General features: G+C 40.1%; 1 protein-coding gene across 3 annotated transcripts in view; it reads right to left on the reverse strand.

Moving 5' to 3' along the window:
• Positions 1-18,628, reverse strand: part of ERBB4 (erb-b2 receptor tyrosine kinase 4) — a 636,919-nt gene that overhangs the window by 175,908 nt on the left and 442,383 nt on the right. For all 3 annotated transcript variants that reach the window (XM_037398480.1, XM_037398479.1, XM_037398481.1), the window contains exons 6-9: positions 11,050-11,168; positions 7,089-7,230; positions 5,483-5,596; positions 3,729-3,855 (exon numbers count right to left, since the gene is read on the reverse strand). In XM_037398480.1, the coding sequence (XP_037254377.1) occupies positions 3,729-3,855; positions 5,483-5,596; positions 7,089-7,230; positions 11,050-11,168 (502 nt within the window). The remainder of the gene's footprint in view (positions 1-3,728; positions 3,856-5,482; positions 5,597-7,088; positions 7,231-11,049; positions 11,169-18,628) is intronic.

Here is an 18,628-nt window from a genome sequence, read left to right on the forward strand (position 1 = left end):
CCCCTTCCTTCTTTGCAAGCTTAACTTAATTCCTGATTTCTCTACCTCCTTCCCCTGAGTGGCGCAGGGGAATAGGGGTTACGGTCAGTTCATCACTTGCTGTTTCTGCTGCTCCTTCTTGCTGCCCCAGTGCAGGATCCCTCCCATGGGGGACAGTTCTCTGTGAACTTCTCCAACGTGAGTCCTTCCCACGGGCTGCAGCTCTTCATTAACTGCTCCAGCGAGGGTCCCTGCTGCAGGGCGCAGTCCCTCAGGAACAGTCTGCTCCAGCCTGGGTCCCACACGGGGTCACAAGTCCTGCCAGCAAACCTGCTCCAGCCTGGGCTTCCCTTGGGTCACAGCCTCCTTCAGGCATCCCCCTGCTCCTGTGTGGGCTCCTCCCCAGGCTGCAGGTGGGGATCTGCTCCACCGCGGACCTCCCTGGGCTGCAGGGGCACAGCCAGCCTCACCGTGGGCTTCACCAGGGGCTGCCGGAGAATCTCTGCTCCGGCACCTGGGGCACCTCCTGACCCTCCTTCTGCACTGACCTGGGGGCTGCAGAGTTATTGCTCTCACATAGTCTCACTCCTCTCTTCTGCTGGCGCAGGTACATTTTTCTTTTCCCCTTCTTAATATGCTATCACAGCGGTGCTACCACCGTTGCTGATGGGCTCAGCTTTGGCCTGCAGCGGGTCTGTCTTGGAGCTGGCTGGCTTTGGCTCCACTGGACACGGGGGAAGCTTCTGGCATTTTCTCACAGAAGCCACCCCTGTAGCCCCCCCCCCCCCCCGCCCCCCCAGTTACCAAGACCTTGCCATGCAAACTCACTACACACCCCAACCAGAAGAAAACAGTAGCAAGAAGGCTGCACCCGACCTATACAGGTCCCACCCATTTCCCAGCCAGCGTGCCTTCTGTCCCAGGCAGCAGCTATGTATTCTAATGAAGATCACCTTATCCACACACTTCAGCAGAGCTTTACCTTAGAAGAATGAGTACTACTGCCTCACCGAAATTTAGGTCTACCGTCATCCCACTTATTTTCTGGACACTACTTAAAGCCAATTCATAACTATCTAAGTTATATATCAACTACTATAAATAATTCTGCCTAAAATCAATTCATAATTATATATACAGTTTTAATGTAAGTTATTACAAATTCACAAAGAGTTGAAGTTCAAGTACTAAGGAAAGGGAAAGACAGGCTACAGAATCACAGGATCAAAAACATGACAGGATCAATTGTAATAGCACAGTTCCCAATGAGGACAAACACAAAAAATCCACTCAGCATTTTTCACTGAAGTTATTTTCTGCCACTACAAATAATCTTTCAATTCCCCACAGAGAGCTCGACTTTAAGTCCCTAAAATTTGAAACAGTGAAAATTCATTCTTTAAAAGCGGCAGTTTACTCTGAGTAAACAAATCTGTAACAGAAGTTTAACTACAAGTTGGAGTGGAAACAATGTATTCTTGTTGTTGCTCTCTACTATCAATTTATATAACGAACTACTTGTACAGCTAGTGTCATTTTTTTAATTTCCTTTCTGTATTATTGATTTGCAAGATGTAACAGAAATTTTAAACAAAAAGCTGTTCCAGAAATATAAAGTTATTTTAATTAATTCTCAAATCTTCTTCTCTTCTTTGAATACCTACTGCTATAATTTATGCTGTGGAAAAAATTAGGATTGCAGAACTCAGTGTCTTCTTAAGATTCCTTGGAATGAGTTTTCTTCATAAAGAATTAGAGACAAAGTGCTATAGTTTCAACATTACATGTCCTAGGTTTGTATTATTCTATTAGAACAAAATATTTTAACCCTCTGCTTTTATAGTCTGTAATTTATATAATTTTCAGACGAATACTCATCTCCTAACTTTGCCGCTAATACAACTTTTGCAATAAAAGCAGTTCTAATACTCAAAATTACATTTAATGTAGTGCACTGGAATAATCCACACAGAATTGCTCGTGTCCTCTAGCTGCTTGTCTTGCATTTACCAGGTACTTCCTGTCCTGTGAGATCTATACAGATTTACATCCAGCCTCACAGTTGGTCATCTGCCCAGATCAGAAAGAATGATGACCTGAGCACTGACTCTTGTTTGACCTTCTCCCAGGGTTCAACAAGTTTGAAGCAGCGTTTCCTTAAACCGCTTGAACCAAAGTCCTTCTTCCTCCCTATGCTACATTAACCTTTCACACTCGCTGCTGGAGAGATGAAACCAGCTACACAGTCAAAGCTCACATTTCTGGCCTTTTGAGAATCACTGAGCTCTAGGGCCCCACTGAAGTGGATTTTCAACCGTCTTTCTCATGGCTGGAGTAAAGCTGCAGGTGAAGCATTACAATCAATCACTATATCAAAACAAGGAAACAAGTAATTTCTTTCCACCTCACCTAGCAGGGAAATTTGAGCCCAGCAACCTAGTGTCAAGCACCTCAGAATATAATCTAAACATATCACAATCTATAGAAAGACTAAAGAAAAATCTGATGGCACTACTCATGCCAGAATTCCATTACAGATCAATCTGCAGATGTTCAGTTAATCACGTTTTTGCTACACCACAGAGCTGCAAACATGGAGCTGGTTTGGGAACTGTATTTAAGATATCAAATCTTGACAACCAGTTGCAAAGAGTGTTGAAAGCTCTGAGGAACCTAAAAAGCAAGTGAAAATTTGAAGCCTACGCAGTGGTCGAAGCAATTGAGTACTTTACACTGTTAATGCACCACAAAATATCTGCCTACTTACTGCAACAAAGGGGCAAAAGGGTTTAATCTTATTTGTATATTTTGAGGAATTTGATCATTTTAATAGGTCCAAAAATACCTATGTGTCACATATAATTTGCCACAACTGATTACAACATGAAGGCTTGAGTTAGTAAGAAGACACAATCATATGCTTGTTCTCTTAATGACAGAAAGAATACAATGCAAGAAAGCGGCTAGTTGCATCAGATGACCTCACCTGACCATCAGAACAGAGAATATCTGTCTTCCCTGGACACATCCCACCCTTGCAGCATTTGCACCACGCATTCACCTTTGCTACAATTGCAAACACACACTGCACCAAACAGTAAACAGCAAGGCACTAGTTGCCTGGCTTCTACATCTTTCTTTAGAAGGAGACATTGATGAGACTTTCAAATACTGGTTCTGTACCTCCACATCTTTAACTGTTATGAAGACTTATTCAATATATAGCCATATTTAAACCAAAATACACAAAACTCGCTGGTATTTAAATCCACTATCGCTGCAATTGAAACTGGAATACATGCTTTAAAACTGATTAAAAAGAGGGCAGCTTTTTTGCATGTATATGCAGTGACAGCCACCCAGGCTATGACAACTTATGTTAGGTGAGACACTCTCTCTGCACATTCTGCACCTTAGACTGCTGGTCAAACAAAATTTAGAAACAACCCAAAGGAAGGTAACTTTCCTTTCTCCCTTCTGTTCTCTAATCAGCCATTATTCTAAGCCAGCAGCAAGGATCTCGTAACATAAGATCACAGCTCTCTCTTCTTTCTGGCACAAACAGCCTTCCTTTTCCTACAGGCTGAATCATAAGAATCAAGGTAAGGTTCCTTCATAATGGAAGGCAGAAAACTACTTTCTCCTGCGTCTGCTATTCCGTAAAAGAAGGCTGCAGCCACCATTAAGAGGTGGATGCAATTTGTTTCAGCTGGCACCATCACATAACGTCTTAACATTTTGTCACTTACCCATGAATCCCAGTAACAAGGAAGATAAGGTTGCCGTTGATCTTGGTACAGTTTATGAACTTGTCGATGTTGCTGGAATCCACTGTCTGAGCTGACACTAAACTCCCTGTTCCAATGCCATCACATGCTGCCAAAACAAGGAGTTTGTGTAAAGAACTAGGAAATACAATTACTAAATCAGAACATGTTGGCCTTCTAGTCAAGAGTCTTCATTTTTTTCAGAGATAAAGCAGCACAGAGGTGTCAAAATGGCACCCTTTACCCATAGTCCCAAAGAAGCATGTGCTGATTTAAAACAAACAATAAGCTAAAGTGCCTGCCACAGAAGGACATTTTGGCACACAGGTATTTCACGTGGGATCTAAAGGCCAGTATGAACCACACTAAATCCCACTCAAGCCAGCTGAAAACAGACGGTTGATAATTTAGCTCAGACTAGCCTGGTGGCCATGCCATTTATTTGTGCACTACTTACTGCAGAACCTGAGGGGTCCTGACTGCTAGCACAAGAGGTCCCCTTTGCTCCGGTGGATTTGTGAACTTAACCATTCACATGCCATAAGGTCATTTAGAAAGGGCATAAAAATAATTCTTTACTCACTAACCCAACAAAGAACTTGCTGGGGCCTGGAGAAACTTTGGTACCCAGTGAGGAAACTTCTCTGAGTAGCCTTTCTATGTAATTTAGTTGCATTTTCTGGGACACATGATTCATCCAGGAACAAATCCTTCATGACTTCCATCATGTAATGAAACCTGTGTCCCTAACTGGGCTCCTCTAATGGCAACTACCAGCAGTACACCTGAATCTTTTACAAACACGTGATAACTTTACTCCTCAGAGTAAGGCTACGGAGCTCGACAGGAACACTATGCGTGTCTTTTAATGCATAAAACTACCTATCCAGCTAAAAAGTTATTTAGTGCAATTAGGTTAAAGGGCTGGACATTGACTTCACTAAAAATCCAGCATGTCAGTACCCTACTTTGGCAGAGATCTCTGTGTTTGACTGTTTCAGCCATGTGGAATGACTGTTGATTCACAGAGTTTTTTAGTAGCTTCATTGTGCATTTTCTTCCAGATATGGCTTCCACTAGGACTGAAATTTGGCATAAGCCCACAAGGGAAAACTGATGATGCTTTGCTAGTGAGACCTTAAAGCAGGGAGCAGGAAGTCTCCTTAGTGGAGCTTGGGACAGCAAAGTAACTTATAGATTTCAGTCTTCTCAACAGCACTATCACTGAAAAACTTCTAATCCATGTTTTAGACACTTAGAAAGGAGGTAGAAGATTCTAGGAAAACAGAAAGATTTAAAAAACAGGAAATAAATGGAAACATAAAGTTGTACTGACAGGTATGAGACATACCATACATTGCAGCCAGGGCTTTAGTATGCCCCTTTCGGAATGACAAAAGGGCAGCTCTAAAATACCTCCAGGAAATACTTGTCATTAAAATAACATAATAAAGAATACTTTCAGATTTCTCTAAAACCAACAGAGAAATCCCTTTCATTTTTATCTAAACAAAAGTGATTGGTTTGGTTATATTACCATTACAACATAACAAATTTTCATTCTATTGTATATAATTCAAACAGAGCCTACATATCTCAAAGTTCTGTGGGTACCCAAAGGCTACTAATATTCTACAACATACTCATGAAGTGTATTTCCTGCCACAATAACACCCTGCTCTGCTCTACTACAGCACAGACTATATTCAAGAAAATAATACTGAACTACTGCCTACCTTTAGGACAAATGTCTGTGCAGGGCTTGCACATCTTAATACCATTTTCTTCAACCTCCATCTTGGAGCTCGGACATGCACGGACACAAGAGCTAGAATCTACCACAAAGTTGTCTGAAAAGAAAAAGAAAATATTGGCAGAAAATGAACCACTAAACTAAATAGTACCAGGACACATGGTTTTGGACTCTGTGTCAATGCTTATTATTAATTACCTCAGCAATTTACATTAACATTTAATATTCAGTGTTTTTAGAAGTGTAGAAGTAAGCAAATTAGGCATGTTTTTGGAGACTTAAAACAGTCCAGGAATTGTCAAGCCTGATCTCCCCTCCTCCCCCAATTTGGTTTTACTATTATTTGTAGTAAAAAAGCTACAATAATCGGAGAGAAATAAAACAAGATGCTCCTCCCTGTCTCTTTCAAATTCATACAAATATATACATCTGGGACAAAACACTGCACAAGACAATGACAAGTATTTCAATTTTGCCTTGTAAAACAACTGTCAAAGAGGATATAGACTGATCCTACCTAACTGAATGTTTAATACTGTCAAGAAAGGGAAAAAAATAAATTTCAGCAAAGTATTTGGACAAAGAATCATATCCCTTAAGTAGTGTATGGTATACAAGTTTTGTAAAAAATTCTTGCTTCAAAATATCCACCACTATTACAGACAGAACTAAGCCTTGACAGCCTCAGCCTGCTGTCAGTCTGAACTTCTCCACGGAGATTCAAAATCTGGATTTTGGTTTGGGTTCAATTATGGTTCCATTTATGACAGATTACCTATCCTTTTATATGTAGTTCATGCATAAAATAATTGGTGCACAACAGAACTGTAAACCTTGGTGGGAGTGAAAGGGAGAGCAAGAATACTGTCCCCCATATTTTTCTTTCTAACTAAAACATCAGTATCAAAGACTATGTAAGCAATGACCCCCCAATTTTTTTCGTTACTTATCATCATCTGTCTGGTATCTCAGAAGCATGTGTTTTTTACATGCATGGGATTAGTCTTTTTTTAACTCCCTCTTCCCCTCTAATTTTACCCCAGAGTTTTAAGACTGCATTGTTGTCAGTATTGCATGGCTTTTCCTCGTTGAGACAGAACTGCTTGGAAAATATTTGTGGCAACTTTCTATCAAATCATCATTATTCCAAGTTAAAAAAAGGGCATCACTATAATGAAAGCATCTGGTGCCAGGAAGTATTGGTGGGGGACTGTTATGTTTTTGAAACAGAAATTTACACCCTTTTACAATCCCACTATTTTAACAATTAATTTGGAAATTTACAAATGCTGATCTAAAGCACATATGTACAAAGTGGTGGTCATGAAAACAGAAATCTAGTGAATTCCCTTTCTTTAAGAAAATTACTATAGTATAGGAATGCTTGGGAAGCATCAGCAACCCAGAATGTCACAGCCTTTTGTTAACACGTGACTGAGTTATTCCAGGCTGCAAGGAATCATGTATGGAGTGATTTGGGATACTGCAGTAAGTCCTTAGCTCTCATTCTCTCATTGCTTTGTAAGGCTCCTGAAATGCAACTCGAACTTGCCATCACTGCAGGAAAAGGCAGCTAACACAGCACTTACGTGGGCACTTTTTGACACAAAAAGCCCCATAGGTGTACTTGGCATTGTGATTATGCTCCAGTTGGAAGGTGGTAGGATTGTATACAAAAGTCTGGGGGCACTGCGTGACACATGCACCACTATCATTGAAATTCATACAGGCCTGCAAAACAAGGAAGAAAAAAAAAATTAAATTAAATCATATAGCTGCTTCTGGTATGTTTGGTGTTTTCTGTTGTTTGGGATTTTTTGGGTTTTTTTTTTTTTTTTTTAATACAGTCTTGATTGTTCAAGCTTGCTGCAACAGTAAGGAACATGATAGTTATCCAAGCTTCATTTTGGCTACTTAGATTTCTTGCTAGGATCTTGGCAAATACATGACTTATAAAAGGGGGCTTACTGAGCCCCCTTAATTTGAAACAGTTGACTGTTACAGCACTTCCTACAAAAACATATGACAACCGTAATTTGTTTCATAGCTATTGTTACGACTAGCAATCAACTAATTCACAACTTGATAGAACATTCTAAAACTGCCATAAGTGAACAGCTATTCATCATAGTCAGTCTAAACAAATGCTAATGACTTTTTCAAAGGTCCAACCTTTAGATTTCTTACAGCATGAGTCCATGGTCCAGCTAAAAACTGAAATTCCCAATTAGAAAGCAGAGGGGTAAGAACTTCTTTTGAGCTAGCACAGGAGGGGGTCATTTCCCTAAGTGGCAAGTTTAACAAGGTCAGTTGCTTCACACACTGAGAAAAGAAAATAGGACTTTGTATCACTTAACATTCAAGCTCAGCCACCCACAGCTGACAGAGGACAGGGCCCTGACAAATGAAGAGGCAACTGTGTGGATAAGGGAAGTAACGGTATGCAGGGAAAATAATTGACCATGCAAGGCTGATAATTAGTCATAGAAAACCCCCACTGATTTTTACATTCCTTATCACCACACATCATGTCTGTGGTTTTAACCACAGTTTATAATATGCTGTTGGAGTAATAGCCACAAAGCATACCATAAATGTCGAATTTCCTATGAATATGAAAGCTGTAGCCTGGCTTGGATCCCTCTAGCAGTTAAGCAACCACTGTGACTGGATTCTGCTTCCCCACTAACCTGTCTTCCAGAAGGCAGGTTTTGCTTTAGAAGTTTTAGTCTAGGGATGAATCCTTCTGTTATTTTCCAGAAGGATTAAAAAATACAGGTGCTTTTGAATCTTTATAGAGTCAATAAATATACCAACATGTGTGTCCTGTCTCGTCTCCTCCCCTCCAGGGCAGGGACTGAAAGAAGAGTGAAAAAGATTGCTCTGCTGCTTTTATTAACAGTCCTTATCTCTACCCAGATCAGAACCAGCAGGACTGAGGGAGGTTACTTGTCAGGTCTGAAGATTTCAGAAGGGAGAGGCTAATAATGTAACCAAGGGAGAAGGACAAAATTTGCTGCTCAAAGGGACAAACAGGACTTCCACGATGAAGGCACTGTCCTATATGAAGCATGAGCTAAGCCAAACTGCTGATTCTGTCTTTTCTGGTTCTTGAAAATGCATATTACAAAACCAGTCAATTTCTCACAGAACCAGTTGGGGTTTATTTCCCCTTAGAAAGATAAATACAGTCAGTTACTTCTTTACTAAGAACTGGATGGGATGGGAAGTCCAAAGAACAGGGTTTATTACTTTTCTGGTGCCACTGGGCACTCAACCAGGCCCTCCTATGAATTTCAAATTTTAGATCCAGTTTGGTTTTGAATGCAAGATAAGAACATCTCTAGAACTTTGTTTTAGCATGTTTGTTTGCAGTTATGTTGGATGATTATTGTCTTGCTTTTAGAACTGAATATGCAAATGATTGTATGGCACCATATGGAGGAGGATGGATTAATTTTATCTAGAAATACTAAAACCATATTTACAAGAAGATGCTGTTGCAAGCTGCCATAATATGCTAAAGGATTTGTAATGCTTCATAAACTGTACTTTTGCTTATTAATGAATACTAATATAGTTCGTTTTCTCACACATTTTTTACATCTGCTGTTGACTTTAAAGGTTCTCTATGACGTACATGACAATCCTCTGATAAAGGTTTAGCAAATTCATAAAGTAAAGCACACCAACACTCTCTGGAGAGATGGCACTTCTCAGGAAAACTCATCTAGAAGATTTGGGAACTTTTAATTTATGACTATAATGCTTTGTATACATTTGTAATTACTTCGATAATATATGCAAACTTCTAGCATTTGGTGCTAAATGCCACTAATTTGTGATGAAAGCACTGGAAGATACACAGAGAAAAAAACCAAAGTTCTGTATCTCAGCTGAAAGCTAAGCACAGTTGTCTATAGCCTAAAGGGTTACACTTTTCACCCAGTGTGTTCTAAGCAAGTAATGACTAGTCCTGAAAATTGCCAGACCCCTGCTGAATTTCTTTTACATTGCTCTTGGGCTAGAAGTGAATGAGAATAAAGCCCTGGGTGCTTCTCTGCTGGATCAGAACAAACATACTAGTTGATTTTTAGCATACATATTTCCATAACTGCCATAATTCAGTCAGTCAAACTCATTTTCTTTCAGAATGCAGTATTACAGAACTTATGCTGCAAATAACTTGTCCTTAACCTTTTAAAATGGACACACATCAACACATCATCTTTGAGGATGTTCCTCAACAGTCATACGGGAATAATAACTGCATTTTTTTCTCTTTCCTTTTCTTATTTAGATTGTACTTGACACAGGAAAAAATGTTATATTCCCCATCTCCTTAGTTCAAAGCCAACACAGAACTTCCAGTGAGTTGTGTGCTTGTGTGCTGAATACCTACTTGTGCAAAGCCCCAGCCACAAAGAACAGCTTTATTAAAACCTGTTAGCAGTTAAGTCAGACCATCACTGCATTTCATCAGCAATGAAAGAATAGCATTTAGAATGAGTTTTTGAAGGACAACACCTACCACTATCAAATTTTAACTGAACAGAGAGCAAGTTTTAGGTCCAGCCAGGAAAACATTCATTTTTCCTGGTTCATTATGATTCACTTGCCTACACTACCATCTCCTACACACCTGCAATTTTCCATACCATAAGATCCCTCCTCCAAATCCTATCTGACAGACTTTAAGAGGAGCCTACTCAACATTGTAGATATTTGTCTCTTCAATCACTTGGGTACCTTTGAAAATCCAACTCTCTATGCACATTCAAGTTCTATGGTTCTTTAGGCCTAGGTTTGCTTCCCCTGAAAACATTAGCAAAACTTGTCTCTGGAATCCAGTGTGATGAGCTACACTTTTTTTTAAAAAAAAAGATCAGTGTTGGATTCTGAGGCTGCTTACACAATTATAAATAAAAGACTACAAACAAGACAATTTGTCAAAATGCCTGCATGTTCAGATTGTCTATTATTTTTAAGGAAAAAAGTTAGCTTTTTCTCTTCTCATCTCAAGGACACATAGTAGCATGCATTTGAGGTAGAGTATTTTGGAAACCACTTTCCTTCCATCTCCACTAAGAAGCATGCCCAGTAAAAAAGCTGAATTTAAATGAGGTCTGGCAGTAATAGGGAACACCTTTCACAGAGAAGCTAAATTGCATTCTTGACTTTCAAATAAAAAGCACATACAGCAGTAATAAAAGCCATGCTCAAATGTAATGATAAATACTTCTAAAATTCCCTATCACCTCTAAAAGTTAATTTTAGAAAAGCAAAAGATAAAAATCACAGAGATTAGCATATTAATGGTTCCCAATCTGTATTTACAAATCTCATAAATCTGTTAATGGGTAATATTAAGTAGATAAGTGATGTTAATATAATGCAAAAAAATATTAAATGCTAAAATTTGCAGTGTAAATCTGGGAGTGTGCATGCAATACATTAAAAGGGACAAAACTGCGAATTTCACAGATTAAAGCATTAAGAATTTGCAGAGTGACTGCCAGGAACAAGAAAAATGAGAAATCTCACACATACAAAGCAATCAGTGTCTTTAGGTCCAGAACAGCCTCCAGCGCATTCCCGGTGGCAGCAGTCACTGACGTAGGGCCCATAGCACCGTCCATCACACTGCTCTGCACACACTGTCTTCGTTACTAGGAGGAGGCAGGAAAAATTGTCATGTCAGAATCAGAACCAAGGAGAGAGCTCTCCAGCTGCACACTGAGGAAAACAACAAACAAAACAGCATACCGAAAAAAACCCTCAAGTTTTAAGGCAATTGCTTCAATGGTACTGGCCACTCGTATCTTCTCGAATCCTTCACAATATCCTATTCAGAAACATACATGTTGTTCAAGGACTGCAGAGGAAGGATTTTTAAGATGTTTGCTCTTATCCTTGGATATTTGGGTGTTTCAGATAGAATGTTATTTTCAAATTACCAGCTTTTGTAAACAGCTGATGGAAACCTATGAAAAAAACCCCCACAAAATAACAGAAGAGCTCATCAGTTCCATGTGAGTTTTCCCACCATGAAGAACAGCAACACTGAGTAAATGAGTGAAATTCAGAGTAAGGCCAGCAATCTCAGAGCCAAATGCTGTTCTTGATGGCAATCTGTTTGACAAATAGGCAATGAGATAAAAAAAACAGAATACAACTTGTAGATTGGAACACATTTGGAAACACCACTTACCTTTTCTAAGTAACACAATCCAGCCTCCATTCACAGGGATACAACTATATTCTACCAACTGGAAAGCAGAGTGATTTAAGTGGTACCACACTACTGTACCTCAGGGCTTAGCCTTGTGCAAAGAATGGTCAACAAGTGGAGCACCTTCCTCCCCTCACTTGGCTATAGCCTCTATCTTTATTTTATGGAAAAAGAAATTAATGTTATCTGCAGGACTATACCAGCTAGCACATACAGAATGCCAGGAAGCTGTGCTGTCAGCTGTCTTTTGATAAAAGCAGGGACGTTACACTTCTGTAATTAACCTTTACCATTTATTTTGTTAAAAGCATTTAACTACTTCTCTACAGAAAACACTTTCCAAGAAGCCAGAGAACACAAAATTCCACCCAATTTTCTGCTCAATTCTACTATTTAATTTATTGGTAACTCCTTTATAAGTATTGTCTAAACCAAATTCCCTGCACTACTTGCCAGAAATACTTAAGGTAATGCCAAAGCTTCTTGATATACAGAGTATTTATTTAGGACATAAAAATGTAAATAACCAAAGAGAATCATCATTTATAATCTACAGAATAAAGTGATGCACTTTCAGAGTAATACCATCTTGCTGATACCAGAGGCAAACCCCCAGACAGAAAACACTTTCATGCCTTATGCAATCTAATTTAAGGAATAAGAGAAATTTCTGTAAATGCATTTGCTGTCAACAGAGCTAAAGAAACAGATTTAAAGGATTTCTTTTTTTAAGTAACAGTATTGATAACCATTAAGGCAGATATATGAAACAGTGACATATGTTAAGCAGAACATATGTTGCAGTATGCCACCACCATACCATTAGCTGATAGGAACAGTCTTACGTCATGAAAATGACTGAAGACCTCGTTTAGTCAGTGACTGTATACTGTTTTCTGCCAGTTCAGAAACTGGTCCATAGTGCCTTGATTTGCAATGGACTGTACACCACCTGCTTTGACCTCAAAGGGAGCCGAAGCACAGATTTATCCTGACTTGATAGAGGACCCTATTTGCCAGAGGCTCCCTCCATCAGTTCAGAGGCACAGAAGCAAATGACATTCATTTCCTTCCATTCTGTGACCCAAACCCTCTCTGTTTACCTGTGTCACTCCTCAGACAGGGAGTAACCCCCAAGCCAAGGGGGCACCATCCAAATGCTCTGCCTCCTTTTTACACACCAAACATTCCTCACCACACATACCTCATTTTTTAAAATGACTGCTCCTCCGCCACCACTTTCTGCCTCGCTAGCTAGTGTCACCACAGGCAGCGGAAGGACAGACCCCAAAAGGCCACACACCCATGTACCAAACTGTTCCTCACGGCAGCAGCATGGCGGGCACTAAAATGGCTGCAGCAGCATGGCGGGCACTAAAATGGCTGCCCCGCCACTGAGCATGCTCAGTGCCCCCTTCCAGAAGGTTCAACAGACAGAGGGTGCAGTGTCTGCGTTCCCCTCACCATGACCACCCCACCTGTCACATCCTAAAAAATTGCAGTGCACCAGTAGCATATTTCCTTTTTCTTTAAAAAAAAAAAAAATATATTCACTGGCAGGATGCTGTTAAAAAGCATTTTTCACTGTTGTTCCACAGCAAGTTAATGCTTTCTTTAAACTTAGGAAGTTTTGGTGTAAAGCACCTCTGTGCAGACAATTAGCAGGAGCCAGGTAATTAAATAAATTATAATTTATTTACCTCAATGCCAGCTGCTGTAGAGAGTGGGCCAAGATGTCTACTATCACCTGGCAGACTTTTAAAAGGGCAAAGAGGCCGAGGCCTGGCAGCATGGCCTGTTCCAACAGCCGCAAGAGGTATTGGGAGCCCTCCACCACTGCCCCCCAAAACCAGGCCCTGAGGAGGCGAATCCTCTGCCTCAAGGGGAGGGGAGGCCTGCGTCCGCCATGCCTGGTGTCCGCACCCATAAACCACACTGACCACCCCTGGCACGTTTAAAAGAGGCACGGTCTTCTTCTCACCTCACAAGCTATTATTTATAGTGAGCCCTAGGCTGCATAATTTTAACAGTGGTGGAGAGCAAGCTCCAACACCACCAATGGATTTAAGCAATTTACTGACAGCTTTTCAGCAGTTTTTGCACTATTAGGCTAGCACAAAATCATCCGAATTCTTCACCCTCCTCTAGAGCCCCACAGTAAGGCTTTTGCAACGTATAAAGTTACAGGTGTTGTAGTTTTTGTTTTTTTTTTTTTTTTTTAAAAAAAAAAACAAACCCTACCTTTTTAAGAAATGACTACAATTTATTCCAGAGCATGTTTCCTCTTCCAAAAAAACCAAGAACATCCCCTGCAGCAAGGCTGCCCTGGGGGGATATGGCCCCCTTTTCAGCACAATACTTAAACAGAACACCTTCAAAACGTATACTCTGCTTACGATTAGGCACCAGCTTAATGAAGGCCTCTGCCATGCTGTTCAGGATAGGGAGCATTTTGAGTTTTCCTGAAGACTAGGAAGTTATAAAGTGGTTTGCAAAAGTTACTATTAGGAAGGGTTTGCTGCTGTTCTTCCCTAATTGTTTATTTTGCTGGGAAAGCAAACAATGCCAACAGAAATGCCAACATTTCATTCTAGGAAAAGGCCATGACATACTGTATTTATCTTCTGGTTCATTGCATGCTGTATTTGCATTATAACTGCTATTGAGGGTCCAGCTCTGAGGAGGACCTGTCAGATATCTTCAGTGGCACCCTGTACGGAGACAGAAAAAAGCTTAGTGGGCTCTGAATATTTTTAAGGACTCATATTCAAGACAGTTTCCAATGAAGGGTTTTCCCCAAACCAAAACAAACACAACAATGTCTTGTATGAAGTCCTGAAACAATCTGATTGTTCACATTCCAATCAACGTTAACTCAACAGTTCAGCTTTCTGCAATCATTATCATGTGGTAACCCTACAGAAAATGCACACATCTGCAATGGTTTAAAAAGACAGTAAGCCTTTTCTCCCAAAACTTTCCCCCAAATACCATGAAGTGATTTTATAGCTGTGACTCAGGACCTATCTAAAAGAGGGAAATGTAAAGGTAAATATCACCCAAAATATCAAACTGTATGTTCAGGCTGATGAATGTTGGTGGGCGGCTCCTAGAGGGGACATGTGGCTCAAGAAGTTGCTTAGAAGAGAGTGGGGACAGATGGCAGGGAACTTGGCAGCAGCTACAAACAGGCAGCATCAAATGAGAGGAACTCTGCCGCAAGCTGAGAGAAGAGTGGAGCAACAACCTCTTCCTCCTGCTACCTAGTGTGGAGTCTGTTCACAGGGGAGCTGATAGACAGGGGTGATCAGGACCCCCCACATCACACAGTTCCAGACACACACATGAGATCCAGGAGTTCTGGGCTGAGACCCCAGAGGCATTTTAGGTGCCAGATACTCATTTCTTCACCCAGCATAACTGTAAGGATAACCTTCACTAATTGCAGCTGAGGCCACAAGTTTCAAACCACATTCTTGAGGGTCAGGACAACTACCCACCCTGATGCCTGCTGACAGTTTGTGGGATCCCAAGAGATCTGAGGATTCAGCTGCAAAGAACTATCACACTCAGGTTCAGGACAGCAAAGGAGAGTGGCAAACACCAATATCTTGAGAAAGCATGCCATGTGCTGGGATGGGTTTCTGGGGGAATGTGGAACAGTGACTGTCAACCTCTACTAGTATTTCACTGCGATATAGCCATAAACTGTGTTGGAAACAGGGTGTAATGGGCACTTCATACATGTGTGCAATTAATTAGTCTCTCTTATTGTTTCACTTATTCATTAATTATGTTGGGAGTTATGTCACAATGGAAAAAATGGGAAGTAACTGAAATCAATGAAGAAGTCTTACGAACATGCAAAATTATTAGAGAAATACAAGGATTTTAATTAAAGATGCTGGCTCCAAGCAAAAATGCTAGGTTATCCTGATTGATCTGAGTTGCTGGTTCAGCTCCCTGTCTCCTCCACCAGGCTCCCACTTGCCTTTTTCAGCTCTAATTGGGTACTTACTGTATTGGCACCTTCTTTTTCTCAGCAACATCAGCTGCACAAAGGCTTTATAAATACAATTATGCTCAGGCTGAACTTCTGTATGCATACAGAGTCATGAGGCGTTTTACATTTGCTGACTATTTATGTTTTGGGGTTGATTTAAAGGGTATTTGCCTTTTTGCATTCCCTTAGTTGGGCCTATATTTTAACTTAGATTTTTCTCTTTTGTTTCAGTTACATTCCTCCAGGAAAAAGTGAGTAATCTGCCATTTCAATAAAATAATTTATTCAATTTCTTTTCATATGAAAAATAAAAAAAACCTAAACCCAGCACCCAAACTCTTAACAAGACATCAACAGCAAAACCAGTAACAACTATAGATTTTCAAATTTGATTAGTAACACCTAAAAGCATTTGTTCCTGTGTTTTTTTTTATAAGTGGTTTACATTCTGTTTAGTGAGTGCCCAATGCTCTTTGAAAAATATTCTTTTTTAAACTATTTCCACATTAGCCTTTCCTGACACTGAAACAAAGAATACCGTCTAGCTTTCAAATGTTCAATATTAATATTTACTAATATTTTAACTATAAAAGAAAAATGGGTTGTTAACTGCATAAAACAGAACCCTGAAATTACACCTTCTCTACCTCCTGACAGAACAGCTTATTTTAAATTCCCTATTAATTGTCTTCTTAAATATGTACATTTTCTCGTCACATTTACAGAGACATTAGGACAGAGTTAGATTGCAGGTGGTGTATCAGATGGAGTTAGAAGTATAGAAAGACATTGCTGGAAGGCAACATAAGAAGCTAGATAGATGATATTCATGCAAAAAACAAAAGGATTTTGATTTTTTTCCATATGTAATTTGAAATGAAAGATGTGGATTAAGATCTTTCATTTTTTATCCTTTCCCAGGAAAATAATTTAAATCTTATCTTGGGAGGGGGACTCATTAGAGTATTTTGTATCAGTGACTCAATAAAAAAAATGAAATTATTAAATATTCAGGTGCATCTCTGAGTTGTTTCTAGGAACAAAATAGTTTGACACTAGGATGCAGTACTGCTGAAGTGTTTTCCTACAAGCGTTTGAAAGACATGCATCCCCAAGGTGACTAGGTTAAGGTATACGCTGTTTCTGATACCATTCATCCTGTCTCCGGCTTGTATCTAAGAATAACATTTATAAGCTTGAAAGCCAGGCATGTTTTTTAAAGTCAGAAATGAAGGTAGCAAAAGCATAGCACCACTTGCATTTTTATGTTTTGAGTCCCTACTCATGTTCTTATTCTTTGCTTCAAACAGTTTGCAGAAAAACACATTTTGAGAAAGTGCAATGAAGAAATGCCCATTGCCAGCCTAACAGTCAGTCTTTTCCTTAAATCCTGCTGTTTAGCCAAGGTGGCAGCAAGGTCAGGGAGGCAAAGAGGAAGCTTATGATATAAAATTAACTCCTATCCCTGACAATCAGAGGCTGCAGAGTGTGCTTGATGGTAAAAGGCCATAGAGTAGCTATTTCAATTAGAAACGTGCGATCTGTGTATTTCCCTAGAACTTAGATGGCACATGTCTTTTCACAGTTTATTATTTTAAATCCGCAGTGGCACCTTAGCCTGTGCCCGCTCTCTGGATTTGAGAGAGCAGTCACTGTGAAGAAAGAGATAGCTGTCACTCTTGGAGCAAACTCACCATGCAGCTCTGCTAAGCTTCTGACTTCACAACAGTGCAGATAAGTTTTTCTCTCTCTGGTATTACTACATTAATCCACCAGATCAGCTCACTTATCTGAGAGCAGCGTTTTGTAGAGGTTGAGACCATGGGAGCTGATCCTGCCACATGAACTTCTGCAGCCACACAGAGTCCAGTTGGACTTCCCAACTTTATATAAGGCTGGAGCCGAGGCCCAAGCCAGGATCATATCATCCTTACAGAACTGCCAAGTTTTTACAGTATTCTTGGAAAAACTAACCACATAAGGCCTGAATAAGCCTACTCAAGTTCAAATTCATCCAGAATTACCCTGGTTCTTACAGAGTTACTAGTTTTAATAGACAAACAGGCCTCTCATTAGGACAGAGAAAGAATCAGTGTTAATTAATTCTAGCCATTATTTAAGATTATTTGATCAGCTAGGGTTTAAGGCCCTTTCCATTATCTACTTCAGCACATAACCTTAATGTAAGGAGGCTTTCTGAGCACTGACTTCTTTGGGGCTTTCATAAAGGCTGCCAGCAAAGGAAGGAGACATACTAGCTCAATTCGGACAAAGAAGGAGCTGTTTTGCATCACAGTACCTGGTTCCTTACACTTGTTATTCCTACAACCTGTCTTACAGCTTTTTTAATCATACCCACAGATAAAGCTCAATATGAAACAGTAATACATGAACATGAACTTCAGCAGAGCTGTAACTGTCATCAGCTTTGCCAGTAACATCAGCTGATAGTCCTGAACAAAAAGCAGCGCCTGGCAGGGTGGCAGAGCCTCTGCAGGCACACAGATCCTTTGCCCCTTGCTTTGCCACAGACACGAGGTCAGCTTGCACTTCCTGCTTGTACTCACTCATAAAACGTTCGTGTCAAGCTTCTGCCATTTCTAATTTCCTCTTATCTCTTGCTCCAAGCAGTAAAAAAAAAAAAAAAAAAAAGAGAGGCATAGTTATAGCGTTCCTAATATTTCTAGCAAAAAAGGCAGATGACATTGGCCTATCATCGGTTGAGAGTTGGTTGGTGTGCTCACTTGATAGCAGTTAATTTGTCACAATCCCTTCCTCCTAGCTACAACTCAGCCAAGGATACAAGCACAAGCTAGAGCAGTGCTCTCTGGGGGAGATATCAGCAACCATTTCATTTCCTAGGAAGAGTGACTCCAGTAAATGCAATCAGTTTC

The sequence above is a fragment of the Falco rusticolus genome, chromosome 8 (assembly GCF_015220075.1).
Source record: "Falco rusticolus isolate bFalRus1 chromosome 8, bFalRus1.pri, whole genome shotgun sequence".
Lineage (NCBI taxonomy): Eukaryota > Metazoa > Chordata > Aves > Falconiformes > Falconidae > Falco > Falco rusticolus.